The sequence below is a fragment of the Sarcophilus harrisii genome, chromosome 1, assembly GCF_902635505.1.
Source record: "Sarcophilus harrisii chromosome 1, mSarHar1.11, whole genome shotgun sequence".
NCBI classification, from domain to species: Eukaryota; Metazoa; Chordata; class Mammalia; order Dasyuromorphia; family Dasyuridae; genus Sarcophilus; species Sarcophilus harrisii.
The window spans coordinates 707,745,064-707,758,364 of record NC_045426.1 but is presented as its reverse complement, the minus strand read 5'-3'; the positions used below and the strand labels follow the sequence as shown (position 1 = coordinate 707,758,364).

The 13,301-nt window shown below is 39.5% G+C and overlaps 1 protein-coding gene across 3 annotated transcripts in view; it reads right to left on the bottom strand.

Moving 5' to 3' along the window:
* Nucleotides 1-13,301, bottom strand: part of OSBP2 (oxysterol binding protein 2) — a 232,742-nt gene that overhangs the window by 172,651 nt on the left and 46,790 nt on the right. For 2 of the 3 annotated variants that reach the window (XM_031948921.1, XM_031948919.1), the window contains exons 2-3: nt 10,365-10,573; nt 10,059-10,091 (exon numbers count right to left, since the gene is read on the bottom strand). In XM_031948921.1, coding sequence (XP_031804781.1) covers nt 10,059-10,091; nt 10,365-10,573 — 242 coding nt within the window. The remainder of the gene's footprint in view (nt 1-10,058; nt 10,092-10,364; nt 10,574-13,301) is intronic. The other variant, XM_031948920.1, reaches the window with a different exon arrangement.

The window sequence follows — 13,301 nt, the reverse complement described above, 5'->3', positions numbered from 1 at the left end:
GAAGAAACTTAGTTCAAGATTCTAATTTTACAAACTTGAAGCCCTCCAAAAAAATTAAATGACTTGTTATGATCAAGATCACCCAAGTAGCAAAATGGGATATGAACTTGGGTCCTGTGATTACACATCCCAACAGAAGCCTGGAGCTAGTCAGTGCAGGATATCTGAAAATGAAAAGGACATTAAGTGGCTAATCCCCTGTCAGTGGAGTTGTTCTCTTTCAGAACATGAATGTCTATGGGATGCTATATATCAGTACTTTAACTAGATGATCTTAGGTTTCTTACAAACATAGGGGTCTATAGAGGTCATGAATCATAAAAAGTTAGTCTACTGAAGATTACCATATGCACAATCATTTCTATTACAGCCTCTTACTACAATGCTTTTCATCACAGTTCACATCTTGAATGTATAAACAAATGAGAAAGATGGAGCAAAGTATCCTCGGGACACGGTAAATGGAACAGGAAAGGTTTCACACTACGCTGTATGATGGATAGATGTTAAAAAGGGACCATTTTTTTAAAAATGGCAACTCTCTCTTCCCATAGACATATTCTTCTTTATCATGGAAATTCTGACTCTTGGGATATTCCAGGGATCAGAGATAGTAACATATGAATTACAATTATGGCCCTGGTAGCCTGACTAGAAGTAATGTTGGCAGAGACCCTAGCCCATGAGCATAAGACTTGTTGAATGCTTACCCATGGTTTTGAGAAGAAGTCAGATTATCCACAGCTAGTGGCTGGTATATATATGATGGTCCAGAAGATTCACCTTTAAGCATGACCTTAAAAGTGGGACTGAAAGTACTTCCCAGGGGGTAGATAGGTAGCAGAGTGGATGGAACACCAATCCTGAAGTCAGGAGGACCTGAATTCAAATTCTGATCTCAGACACTTAACACTTCCTAGCTGTGTGACCCTGGGCAAGTCACTTAACCCCAATTGCCTCAGCAAAAACAAAAAAGAAAGAAAGAGATCCTATGAAAGTACTTCCCTGAAAAAAAAAAAAAAAGCTTTACTTGTTAACTGTGAAAAAACAGGAGCAAAAAGGGTTGGGGATGAGGAATGGAGCAGCAGAGTGAAGATTTCATATTTTCATTAGACATTTCTTTTAATCTATATGTTAGTAAGCTTTTTCTGGTCAGATGAAACTAACATGGAGATTAAAATCTTGTGAGATGCTTTCTGTTGATGTTTGCTGGCATTTTGTTTTCCTTCTCAGGTTTTTTTTTTCTTTCTAGATCCAATTTTTCTTATGCAGCAAGATAACTGTATAAATATGCATATATATTGGATTTAACATATATTTTAACATATTTAATATGTATGGGACTACCTTCCAGCTAGGGAAGAGGGTGGGGGGAAGGAGAAGAAAATTTGGAAACAGAAGGTTTTGCAAGGGTCAATGTTGAAAAATGGACACAGGCAATGGGAGAATTTATTTTTTAGACTATATTTTTGTTAGGAAGGTTTTGGTTTTTTAAATTGTTGGGGAGGACTTGAAGGAGAGATTCATGCTTGTGCAATGGCGGGATATGCCCTATGTGCACAGTGTCTCTATTAGTGTCTCCCCGTGTGGAAACCCTATGGGGAACCTACTTCCTGCTTCTGGGAAGGCTGTAATAACACTCAATAGAAGGGCTTAAATGAGCTTCTGTAACTAGTTTCAATCAGCTGATCCCAGAGTGAAAAGTGGGCTTTTTCACTGCCTGTGAGGGCATCCACAAAAGCCTGGCACTCTTGAAAGAGCTCAGTGGCTGCTCACATTAACTGATGGGACTAGCAGAACTTATGACCTTGGCAAAGTCTAAAGGGTGCTACAAGTCTCGGGGCTCCACAAGGTCCTGATGCCCCCAAAATCTGAATGACTGGATCCTCCCACCGTCTCAGGGCTTTAGAGTCCATGTTTGCAGGCAGAACAGCATTAATGCCCTGATAACCAACCCCTCATCTGGCAGCAGAGTGCCTTGTGGCTGGGACCATGTTGGGACTGGTGCTGTGAAGGAGTGAGTCTGCCCAGAGAGAAAGGAGGTACACGGAGAGAAGGCAACGTGCCAGTATCTAGATGTCCACAGGACACACACAGCACAGGGAGAGGGGAGATTGTCACTATCTAGTCATTTCAGGAGGGTCCAACTCTCCATGACCTTTTCTGGGGTTTTCTTGCAAAGATCCTTAAAGTGATTGCCATTTCCTTCTCCAGCTTATTTTACAGAAGAGGAGACTGAAGCACCCAGGATGAAGTAACTTGTCCACTGTGACATAGCTAGGAAGGATTTGAATTTAGGAAACTGAGTCGCCCTGACTCAAGGTCAGTGATCTAGCCACTGCTTCACCTTCTCTCTTAGAGAAGGCACTGGCAATTTGGGGGCTAGGAAAGGCCTTTCACAGAAGGTAGGATCTGAAATGATTCTTAGAGGAAACCTTAGAAGCGAGGAGGGAAAGGAGGGGGGGAACATGCTAAGCATGGCAGCCTTCTAGGATAAAGACATGGGGATGGGGGATGGAGGGCCATGTAATCAATAACAGGCCCATGTGGCTGGACTGAAGGTGTACTGAGAAGAGTCATGCAGAAGAAAAGTGGGAAGATGGAAAAGGTCAAAGGTCAGAGAGTTTTAAATGCCAAGGAGGGCTGTATCTTTGACCCTGGAGAAAACTGGGAGCCAATAAAGTTTACTAGCAACAACAACAACAGCAACAAATGACAGACTCAGACCTCTGCTGCTAAGGGAACACTGGAGGAGGCTAGGAAGGGCCCTGAGGCAGGGAGGCCAGGTAAAAGGCAGTAAGGACCTGGACCAGGGTGGGAGTGGAAAGAGCATGTACAGAAGAGAAGCAGGGATGGCAGGAAGGGTGGCCCTGGCAATGCTGGCTAGGGGTAACAAGCTAAGGGGAACTGCAAAGCTGGGTGATGGTGAGGATGGAGGAGGTGCCCTGGACAAAGGAGTGTCAGAGGAAAGGTAATAGATTCTGTTTTGGACATGCTGAATTCTAAAGGCTTGTGGGACCATCCAATTCAAGAGAACAACAGTGTGTGACTAGAGAAGAGACTGGGGCTAGATTAACAATTCTGGGATTTAGCCATCACCATGGAATGTGGCAAGATGAACAATTTCCAGGGACAACCAACGAAGTAAGGTAATTCGATGGAAGGAGACAAGGAAATGCACACTCATTAAGTAACTACTATGTGCCAGGCTCTGTACCAAGCAGTTTACAAATATTATCTCATTTCACACCATCAGCATCAATCAAAAACATGTATAACGACTTGAGAAACAATGGAGAGAGAATACCCCAAGGAGGATATGGAAAATTTCTGGCTATTTAAATGGCTGCAAAAAGTTCAATGTAACAAAAGCAAAAATTGATTCAAATCAAAGGTTTAGTGAATATAATGAATGACAGAATGACTGAACCAAAAGATGACTCCTCCAATTATATGCTTCTATACTTACAGAGTTTAGATTACTCCCCTTCCCAAAAAAATCTATAAACTACTACAGAAAAAAAAATATTGAGAGGCAAAAAGGATGTGCCAAACAGTTCCAGGGGTGAAAAAAGCAACTACCAATTCAATGACTACTGAACAAGCCACTCAAAAACCCCTCAGTATTTACACCTCCATTATGACAAGCCTTTGACTTAGTTCCACACTTATGGCTTACTGGTGTACTGGCACCAATACCTTAATTTTAAGAAGAATTAATATAAAAATTGGCATATTTCAAAAAGAAAATTTAAGCTCATTATGGCTCTATTTCACTTTATATCCATTACAATCACCCCAAAGAACTGAATACAGTTTTCATTACAAGAAAGAAGCATGTATTAAGTGTCTACTCTGTGCTAGGCTCTCTACTAAGATTATATATATATATATATATATATATATATATATATGTGTGTGTGTGTGTGTGTGTGTGTATGTATATATATGTATATTTATATATATATATACACACATATACATACATATATATATATAATCACTTTTGATCAAAACATCTTAATAATCATTTCATGAGCATGGAGTATAGAAAGTACATGACTCAATAAAAAGAGCACATTATACAAGAGCTATTTCACCTTGTGAACACTTTCTCCAAGATTATCAATCTATAATTTGAACTCGCTATCTGTAAAGCATTCGGCACAGTGCTTTGCATTTAATAAATGCTTATTCCCTTCCCTTTCCTATAAGTGCAAAATTCTTCACCCAAAAACCCAAAAACACCCAAAAACAAGGGTCAAGATTCAAGGCTTTGAGCTTAATCTGAAGGTGATGATGAGTCAACAAAAAAAAGGCGATACCTGCTCTTCTCAAGATCAAACATAATGAGCAAAAGGTTCAAGGCACAAAAGCCCAAAGAGAAGCTAAGGCTGTGAATTTTAATAGACTGTTATCCTAAAGTTAAAACTAAAGCAATATGACACATACAATGCAGTATACACAATAGAGTTGATGGAAGATAATTTTAGGGAGGAGGACCCTCGCAGCCAGAAGGCCTCCTATGTATCCAACTGAAACGAAAACTTCCAGATCTCTCTATTCAGCCCTAGTATCTTTCCTGACTTGCAGTCACACATCACCAGCTGCCTACTGAACATCTCAGTGTCAACATGCAGCAGGAATCCTAGACTGAACATGCTCAGGATGTTACAACTCATTGTTTTTCTTCCAAAGTCACACTTTTTCTGAATCTCTATATCCCTATCAAGAACACCATCATCCTCCTAATCACCAATGTTGGCAATTTCCAAGTCATTCTTGAATTCCCTCTCTCTCATCCTATCTATTTAACCTATTACCAAATTCTGTCATTTCCACTTTCATGACATCTCTTGCATTCATCTACTTCTTTCCACTCTCATAGCCATTAATCTAAATCAAGCCTCCACTACTTCTTGCCTCATGCTTCACTCAGTTTCTTAAGTGATTTTCCTAAAATGTAGCTCACCAATCATAGTCTAGTGATTCTTTATAAGCTCAACAATCAAAGAGAAAATCCTGTTGGGCATTTAAAACTCACTTTATTAAAGCCTGGCCCTCTCCCATCTTTCCTATCTCTGTGCTCCACGATTTGGCAACATTGACCTATATGCTGATTTTCACACTGGCTGTCTTCATGCTTAAAACATTCTCCCTCCCAACTTCTGTCTCTCTGAATCCATGGCTTCCTTCCAGATTTACTTCAGGTTCACAGGACAAAGTTTGAAAAATGTAAAGGGCTGAAACTCTTAAGTTCAGGCACTGAGATTGGACAACCGAGCACTTAAGGCTAACTACTGATTGGACAATACTCTATAAGCATATGCTTGCAAAATGGCCCTTCCCACTATTCTGTGCTGGCTCGATCTGTTGGTTTAGGAAATAGAGGGCGGAGTAAGACAAGCCAGAGTCACTTTTGGCCGGGAGACAAAGAAGAGAGGTATGGAGATTCCTGTGTCCATTCCTCTCATTTCGACCAAGAATAAAGACCAAGGACTTTTGCTAATCCTGACTCCAGCTGATTCTAAAGTATCCAGGGTATTAACTCAGTCTTCACAGAAAAACCTAAAGACCTCAGTTTCTGGGATAAGAATTCACTATTTGACAAAAACTACTGGGAAAATTAGAAATTAGTACAATATTCTTCTCTAAATATGATGTTCTCTGGGAGCAGTTTCTTGGGGGCTTCTGGAAACAGTTTTCATTTCAGTTCAAAGTAATCACCCCAAATGCAGCCAAGGATTAAAGTCCAAATCCTTTATTGTCTCCTTCAAAATCTTATCTCCTTCACTTGGGGCTCAGCTAGTTTTCTGGAAGCCTTCCGGATCTTGGTTTCAGTGTTCTCCACAGGACAGCCTGCCACCTCTTCTCTGTCTTCCTTCGTTCTGCCCGACTGTCGTCTCTGACTTGTGAATCTCTTTGACTGAATCCTGGCTCTGAATCTCCTGAAGTGCATCCTGGTTGAGGCTCCTAGCTTGTATGTGTTCTCTTAAAGGTATGAATCTTGTAGAACTCTTAATAAGGACTAAGTACATTTAGAAAACTGTTAAGCACCCTGCTGAACAACCACTATCAATTCCACTGACTTAGCACCTTGTTAAGAATCCTAAAAATTAGTATGGCAGAAACTTGGCATTGACCCATACCTAATACCATATACCAAGATGAGGTCAAAACAGGTTCATTATTTAAACATAAAAAGTGATATTATAAGCAAATTAGAATAACATAAGATAGTTTACCTTTCAGATCTGTGGAGAAGAAAGGAATTTGTGGCCTAAGAAGAACTAGAGTACATAATTGAACACAAAATAGATAATTTTAATTATATTAGGCTAAAAAGTTTTTGTACAAACAAAACAAATGCAGACAATATTAGAAGAGAAACAATAAACTGGGAAAAAATTTTTTAGAATCAAGGGTTCTGATAAAAGCCTCATTTCTAAAATATATAGAGAACTGACTCAAATTTATAAGATTTCAAGCTATTGTTCAATTGATAAAGGATCAAAGGATATGAACAGATAATTTTCAGATGAAGAAATTGAAACCATTTCTAGCCATATGAAAAGGTACCCTAAATAATTGATCAGAGAAATGTAAATTAAGACAACTCTGAACAAGAAGAGATTATACAAAGATCAATTCTGATGGATGGATCTCTATTCAAAAATGAGATAACAGAGCTACTACTGGGCTTATACCCCAAAGAGATACTAAAGAAGGGAAAGGGACCTGTATGTGCCAAAATGTTTGTGGCAGCCCTGTTTGTAGTGGCCAGAAACTGGAAAATTGTTGGTGTTCTTTTTCCAAAACACAGCCAGGTGATAAAAGTTCCAGATCCTGGCAGATCCCTTGAGCCCGGGGGTTCTGGGCTGCAGTGGGGCTATGCCGATCGGGTGTCCGCACTAAGTTCGGCATCAATATGGTGAGCCCCCGGGAGCGGGGGGGCCACCAGGTTGCCTAAGGAGGGGCGAACTGGCGGAAACGGAGCAGGTCAAAGCTCCCATGCCGATCAGTAGTGGGATCGCGCCTGTGAGTAGCCGCTGTACCCCAGCCGGGGCGATATGGGGAAACCCAGTCTCAGCCTCCCAGTAGCAGGGATCACAGGCGTGTGCCACCACGCCCAGCTAGCTCAGTCGGTAGAGCATGAGACTCTTAATCTCAGGGTCGTGGGTTCAGATATCTCTTTCTAAACCCTGAACTCTCCCAAACGTGTGAACTCCATTGAGTACTTACTTATGAGCTCTCTAAAGGTGTGAACACAAGCATCGTTTCTATCAGTTGTACTTAGTACCTTGTTTCAAGTTCTGGCCCAAAATATCTCCTTCTAAGATCAAATCAATCATATTGAACCATGCCAAATTAGATAATTATTGTCTCTATCAACTCTAATGACTTAACACTTTGTAAAGATTCCAACAGAAAATGAATGGATGCCCATCAATTGGGAGAATGGTTGGGTAAATTGTGGTTTATGAATGTTATGGAATATTATTGTTCTGTAAGAAATGAGCAGCAGGATGAATACAGAGAGGCTTGGAGAGACTTACATGAACTGATGCTAAGTGAAGTGAGCAGAATCAGAAGATCATTATATAATTCAACAGCGATACTGTATGAAGATATATTCTGATGGAAGTGGATTTCTTTGACAAAGAGACCTAACTCAGTTTCAATTGATCAATGATGGACAGAAGCAGCTACATCCACAGAAAGAACACATTAATTACATTAATGAATGTAAATGGTTTGCATCTTTGTTTTTCTTCCCGGGTTATTTTTACCTTCTGAATCCAATTCTCCCTGAGCAATAAGAGAACTGTTTGGTTCTGCACATACATATATTGTATCTAGGATATACTGCGACATATTTAACATATATAGGATTACTTGCCACCCTGGCATGGATTCTGTCAATGAAAAGTTATTATAATAAATAAAATTTTAAAAAATGAGATAACTGAGACCAGTTCCAATGAGCTTGTGATGAAGAGAGCCATCTGTGCCCAGAGAGAGGACTGTGGGCACTGAATGTGAATCACAACATAGCATTTTCACTCTTTTTGTTGTTGTTTGCTTGTATTTTGCTTTTCTTTCTCATTTTTCCCCCTTTTTATCTGATTTTTCTTGTGTAGCACAATAATTGTCTAATTATGTATACATATATTGGATTTAACATATATTTTTTACCATATTTAACATATATTGGATTAGTTGTCATATAGGGGAGGGGATAGGGGAAGGGGGGAATTTTGGAACACAAAGTTTTGCAAGGATCAATATTGAAAAATTATCCATGCATATGTTTTGAAAATAGAAAGCTTTAATAATAATAATAATGAAAGATTTACACATACATACATACACACACACACACACACACACAGTCTCTCCCTTATCAGACTATAAATTCATTAAGGCCAGGAACCATTTTTGTAAGTACTTAGTAAATGCTTATCTAGTTATTCCATCAAAAGATCCTCTTCTTTTCAAGGAACATTAAAATGAAATAGAATATCACATTTATGCTGTCCTTAAGGGTTATTAGGTAAACCATGGATCATCTTCCCTGGAAAAGCCCTCTGAGCTCATCCAGCTCACACTCTAGCCTCACTTCATCTGAGGCTCATGGAATGATTTGTCCAAGTTCATGCAGCTAACCAAAAACAAGGCAAAACAAAAAATCCAGGACTCCTCACTGGCAGAAAGCAAAAACACTTAGGCATGAACCCTAGCATTTCCTCATCTGTAAAGTGAAGGTAACATCTCCCAGGGTGTTACAAGGAAAGTATAACTGAAAGCTCTGATTCCTACTCAGAACCCAGAGCTCTCTCAACCTTTGATGACCATGTTAAAAAACAGGAAATCCCACGCAGATGTTCAGAGACAAAAGAATAGACACCTAGAACTAAAACTAAATTCCTTATTAGGTTCCAAGACCCAAGTCACAAAGATGCTTTTACCTCAAAAGGAGAAAACCATGGCCAAGCCATATCCCAACATCCCAGATTAACCAAACTTCTCTTCTTTTTTATGAGCATCCTGTTTATCAGAGTGAGTGCAGGATAGGAGCCAGGTGGTTGGCTCATCCCATTTCTGCCACGCATTCGCCATCTGACTTTTAAACCAGGGAATTTCCTTCTGGATCCCAGACAACTTATTGTAAAATGAAAGCTGTGGAGCAGATAATGTACAATCTTCTCTAGTTCTAAGATTTAAATAATCGAATGCATGAAGTCTAGGGCACATCAACATAATTTCACAGGATCAGAAAGAGTTGTCTGACCTTGGAAGACCAGTAACAAAGAAGTACACATGAAAGAATGGGAAAATATTCTTTTAATTCCTAGTATTTTGAAAGCAGACACAGTGTGGCAGAATGGGTTTAATTCTGGGCCTGCAATCAGGAAGTCATGGCTTCAGATCTCACTTGAGACATCGATAGATGACCCTGGGTATCACTTCATGTGCCTAAGGCAATTCCCTTGGATGCATCTTCTGTTGGCATTGGTGAAGGGACTTCCATAAGAAAGTGGCATTTTGAAAGCATGAAAGTAATGAGTGAATTTATCACTGAGATTAACCAAATTCAGTCTTGGAAGATGTCTAAGGATTGGCCAGAAGGACAGCCAGCAAGCACGTTCAGATCTTTCAAAGAAAAGACTAGATAACTTTTGGTGTCTTCTGTGCACAAATGTAAAGAAGACAAAAAATGTCTGCACCATACACTGACCAGCTAATTCAAGGGCCTAATATGGAAATATTAGTCCCTGCATTTCACCGCATTATTGGCCTGCCTCAACTAAATTTTTATCTGTCCCCAAATCAGGGCCAATATCCTTTAATTCCTCACAATTCTTCCTTTTGCTTTATTATGAGGTTTTAGCTGCCATGCTCTAAATCTACTTCTTAAATCCGATTTGAAGAATCCTGATGAAATACCCTGATTTATCCAGGATAACCAACCCAAATCCTCTGACAGAAAAGCATGCACAGAAACCCCCCCAGTATAAATAACTCCACTGCTGTTCATGAGAGCCCCATGCAAGTACCTCCTGTGAGCACTGACTGCAATTCCCGATTTCCTTTAAAAAAAGAGAGAGAAAGAGAAAGAAAGTCTCACTGCTGTATAATCTTTGGAATCTGGAAAAACAGCAGGCAAATATAAAATGCAAAACACACACAAAGGCAAGCACACACTGGACAGGAATGATCCTGGCTCCCTGAATCAAATGCCCACTAATCAGTGAAGAGGAACCCATTTAAGCCCCCTCCCCTTTGTTTGGCTGTTCAGCTTCCTACAGAATGCATCCTGATGAGGCAAAGGCCCCACATGTAGCCTGGCCAAAGGACTTTACCTGACAGGGTGCTCATCATGCGGACAGCCTTGGCCCTCGCCAGTTCCAAAGCACCCAGCCACTGCTGCCTCTCCACTTCTGATCCGGCCTTTAGGTGATAGGTCCTGCCCCCATAGGAGAGCCAAATATTACAGGAATCCTCACGGTCAAAATGAGCTGTGGACAAGTTGATGGTTGCACGACAGTTGTAAGCCATCTCCCCCTGATTTCTGCATGATGACAAGAAAGGAAACTGCGTAAATCTCCCATAATTCACATTTACACTCCTAGGGGAAAAGGAATAATTATATAAAAATAAATGAGGGCTGCCATTACCAAAGTCTATGCCATTTTTAACCAGAGACAAAAATCCTTTCTCTGCTCTGTTTCTCTTCTCCTCCTCCCTTCTTTCTTCCTCTTTCCCCGTCTTTGTCTGCGTCTGTCTGTCTGTCTCCCTGCATTTCTCCTTCTCTCCCCCACCACAATTCTCTCTCTCAGGTCTTCTCTTTCTCTCTCTCTTTTTCTCTCAGCCCCCCCCTTACTATTACTCCCAATGTTACTAGCTCAGTACAAAGCTGGCTCTTTGATAAGAGGCCTCTAATTTATTTTCCCAGTTCCAGGCTCTTTCATCCCCAATCTACCACATTAATATCCATAAAGCACAGCTATAGCACAGGTACAATTCAGGTCAGCCATCTACTCAAAAATCTAATAGTATTCTCTAGCCCACATCAGTACATCTTGTCCACACTACAAAAAATTTTTGTCAAAAATCTTATAAGGATTTGGGTAAACTACATCCCCAATCAAAAAAAGATTTAGGTTACTATGACATCTGTTCTTGACAGAGAGCTTCTTTTTCTTAATCTTCACTAACCCTCCTTGTAGACAATTGAGAATTGTAGACAATTCTTTCCAGAATTTGAAAAAAAATCAAAGTCAGACTCACTGGCCTGGTAGAGCCTTAAGACTCTAATATTTCTTCAGGACTTTTTCAAAATTCACTGACTTTTACTCAGCAATAATATCTACCAATTTTTTTTACTATCCTAAGATGTAATTTATCTAGTGCCTTCAACTTGCTTGTCAGAATCAGCCTGGTATTCAAGTTCTTCCATCATGTGGTCCAAATCTTCTCTCATATACTCTATGCTCCAGCCAGAATAGCCCAATGGCCATTCCCTAAACACAATCACCCAAATTCCTCCTCTGTGTTCCTATTTCATTTTTTATTACCTCTCCCAGACTACCATCTTCACTTGCTGAAAGTTTCTACATCCTTCAAGGCCCTGTTCAAGCTCTGCCTCCTTCAACAAGCCTTCCCAGATGGCCCTAGTGGCTAATGAACTCAGCATTCTGGAATGTTTCTCATTCTGAAATATTCTTGTCTAAATAAAAACTAAATGTGGTTCATTCTTCCTTGGTTTATTGTAAACCCTTTGAAAGTAGAGTACATGCCTTACTGGTCTAAGAATTTCCCTGATATTGGAGGGGAAAGGAGTCTAAAGAAGTCTTCCGGACTCCAGGTCCTGTACTCTATCCACTGAACCTTATCACTCCCCTGACCTACCCTATCCCATCTCAAAACCACTCTTTGTCCTGAGTTCAAATATGGCCTTAGGCATTTACTAGCTGTGATTTTAGGCAAATCACTTAACCCTCTTTGCATCAATTTAATCCATCTGGAAAAAACGAACTGGAGAAGAAAATGGCAAGTCATTTCAATATCTTTGCCAAGAAAACCCAAAAGGGGTCATGAAAAGTCAGACATCCCACGCTATCCTAGATCTTTTTTAGACAAAGTAATATTTGATGATGCTAGTGGATAGTGAAATTATTGGCAAAGTAGAAAGAGTGCTAGGCCTGATGTCAGGAAGAAATGAATTCAGATTGGCTGTATAATTCTGAGCTGGTCATTTAATCTTAATCTGCCTCAGCTTCTGCAACAGTAAAAGGGAAAAAATAACAGCACCAATATCTCAGGATTGTTGTAAAGCTGTTTCTTACTAAGTACACGTGACTGACATAGAGTAGGCACTTTATAAATGCTTTTTCTCTTCATCTGCATGTTGAGCCATACTTCTACCATCTTGTACTTAAAATTCAGTTTTTTAACCCAAGTTTTAGGTTTTACTTTTAATCCTATTAAATTTCAACTTAGAAGCAACATGGCACAATAGATTCAAAGCTAGCTTTGACCTTGGACTCAGGAAGACTTCCATTCATGATCTGTCTCTGGGTATGTGACTCTTTGAGTTTCTCAGTGCCCAAATAATTCTTGCAGACTATAAGCTGTATCACATCCACAAAAGGAATTTCCTTATTGAGAAATCTCACTATGGGACCACAATACTCTGTTCCTGAGTGATTTAAAAGTGAATTTAGAATTTTGAGATAAGAATTTATGGCCCGTATAACAAAAGTAATCAGTAGAACAGAAAAACTGGAATCTGCAATGGAAAATGTTGCCAAAGAAACAAATGAGAACAACAGATTGTTGAAATGAAGGAAAATTTAGAAGAGACACTAAAAACAAGAATATTAAAAGAACACTTGTTCATTATGCAAGCAAAACAATGAAGACAGGATGTGTGGAGAAAACCTAAGAATATGACAGAACAAAAAAATTTAACAGCATCATAAAGAAGGAAATAATACAAGAGAACTGGTTGGAACTTCTAAACAAACAAACAAAAAATTACCAAATGAAAGATACACAAATCTCTCTGGAAAAAAAAAAAATCAAATGCTGCAAACTCCAAGACACATGGTAGTTATATTTAGCAATTTTATTCACAAACAAGTTCTACATGGCATCAAAAAAAAAAGACTTTCAAATACAAAGGAAAGGGCATGTACATAACAGGAAATTATTCTATACACACTAGAAAACATAGGAGGAAATGGAGTAATATGTCCCAAAGCGCAATGGAACTAACAATAGATTGGATTGACTAT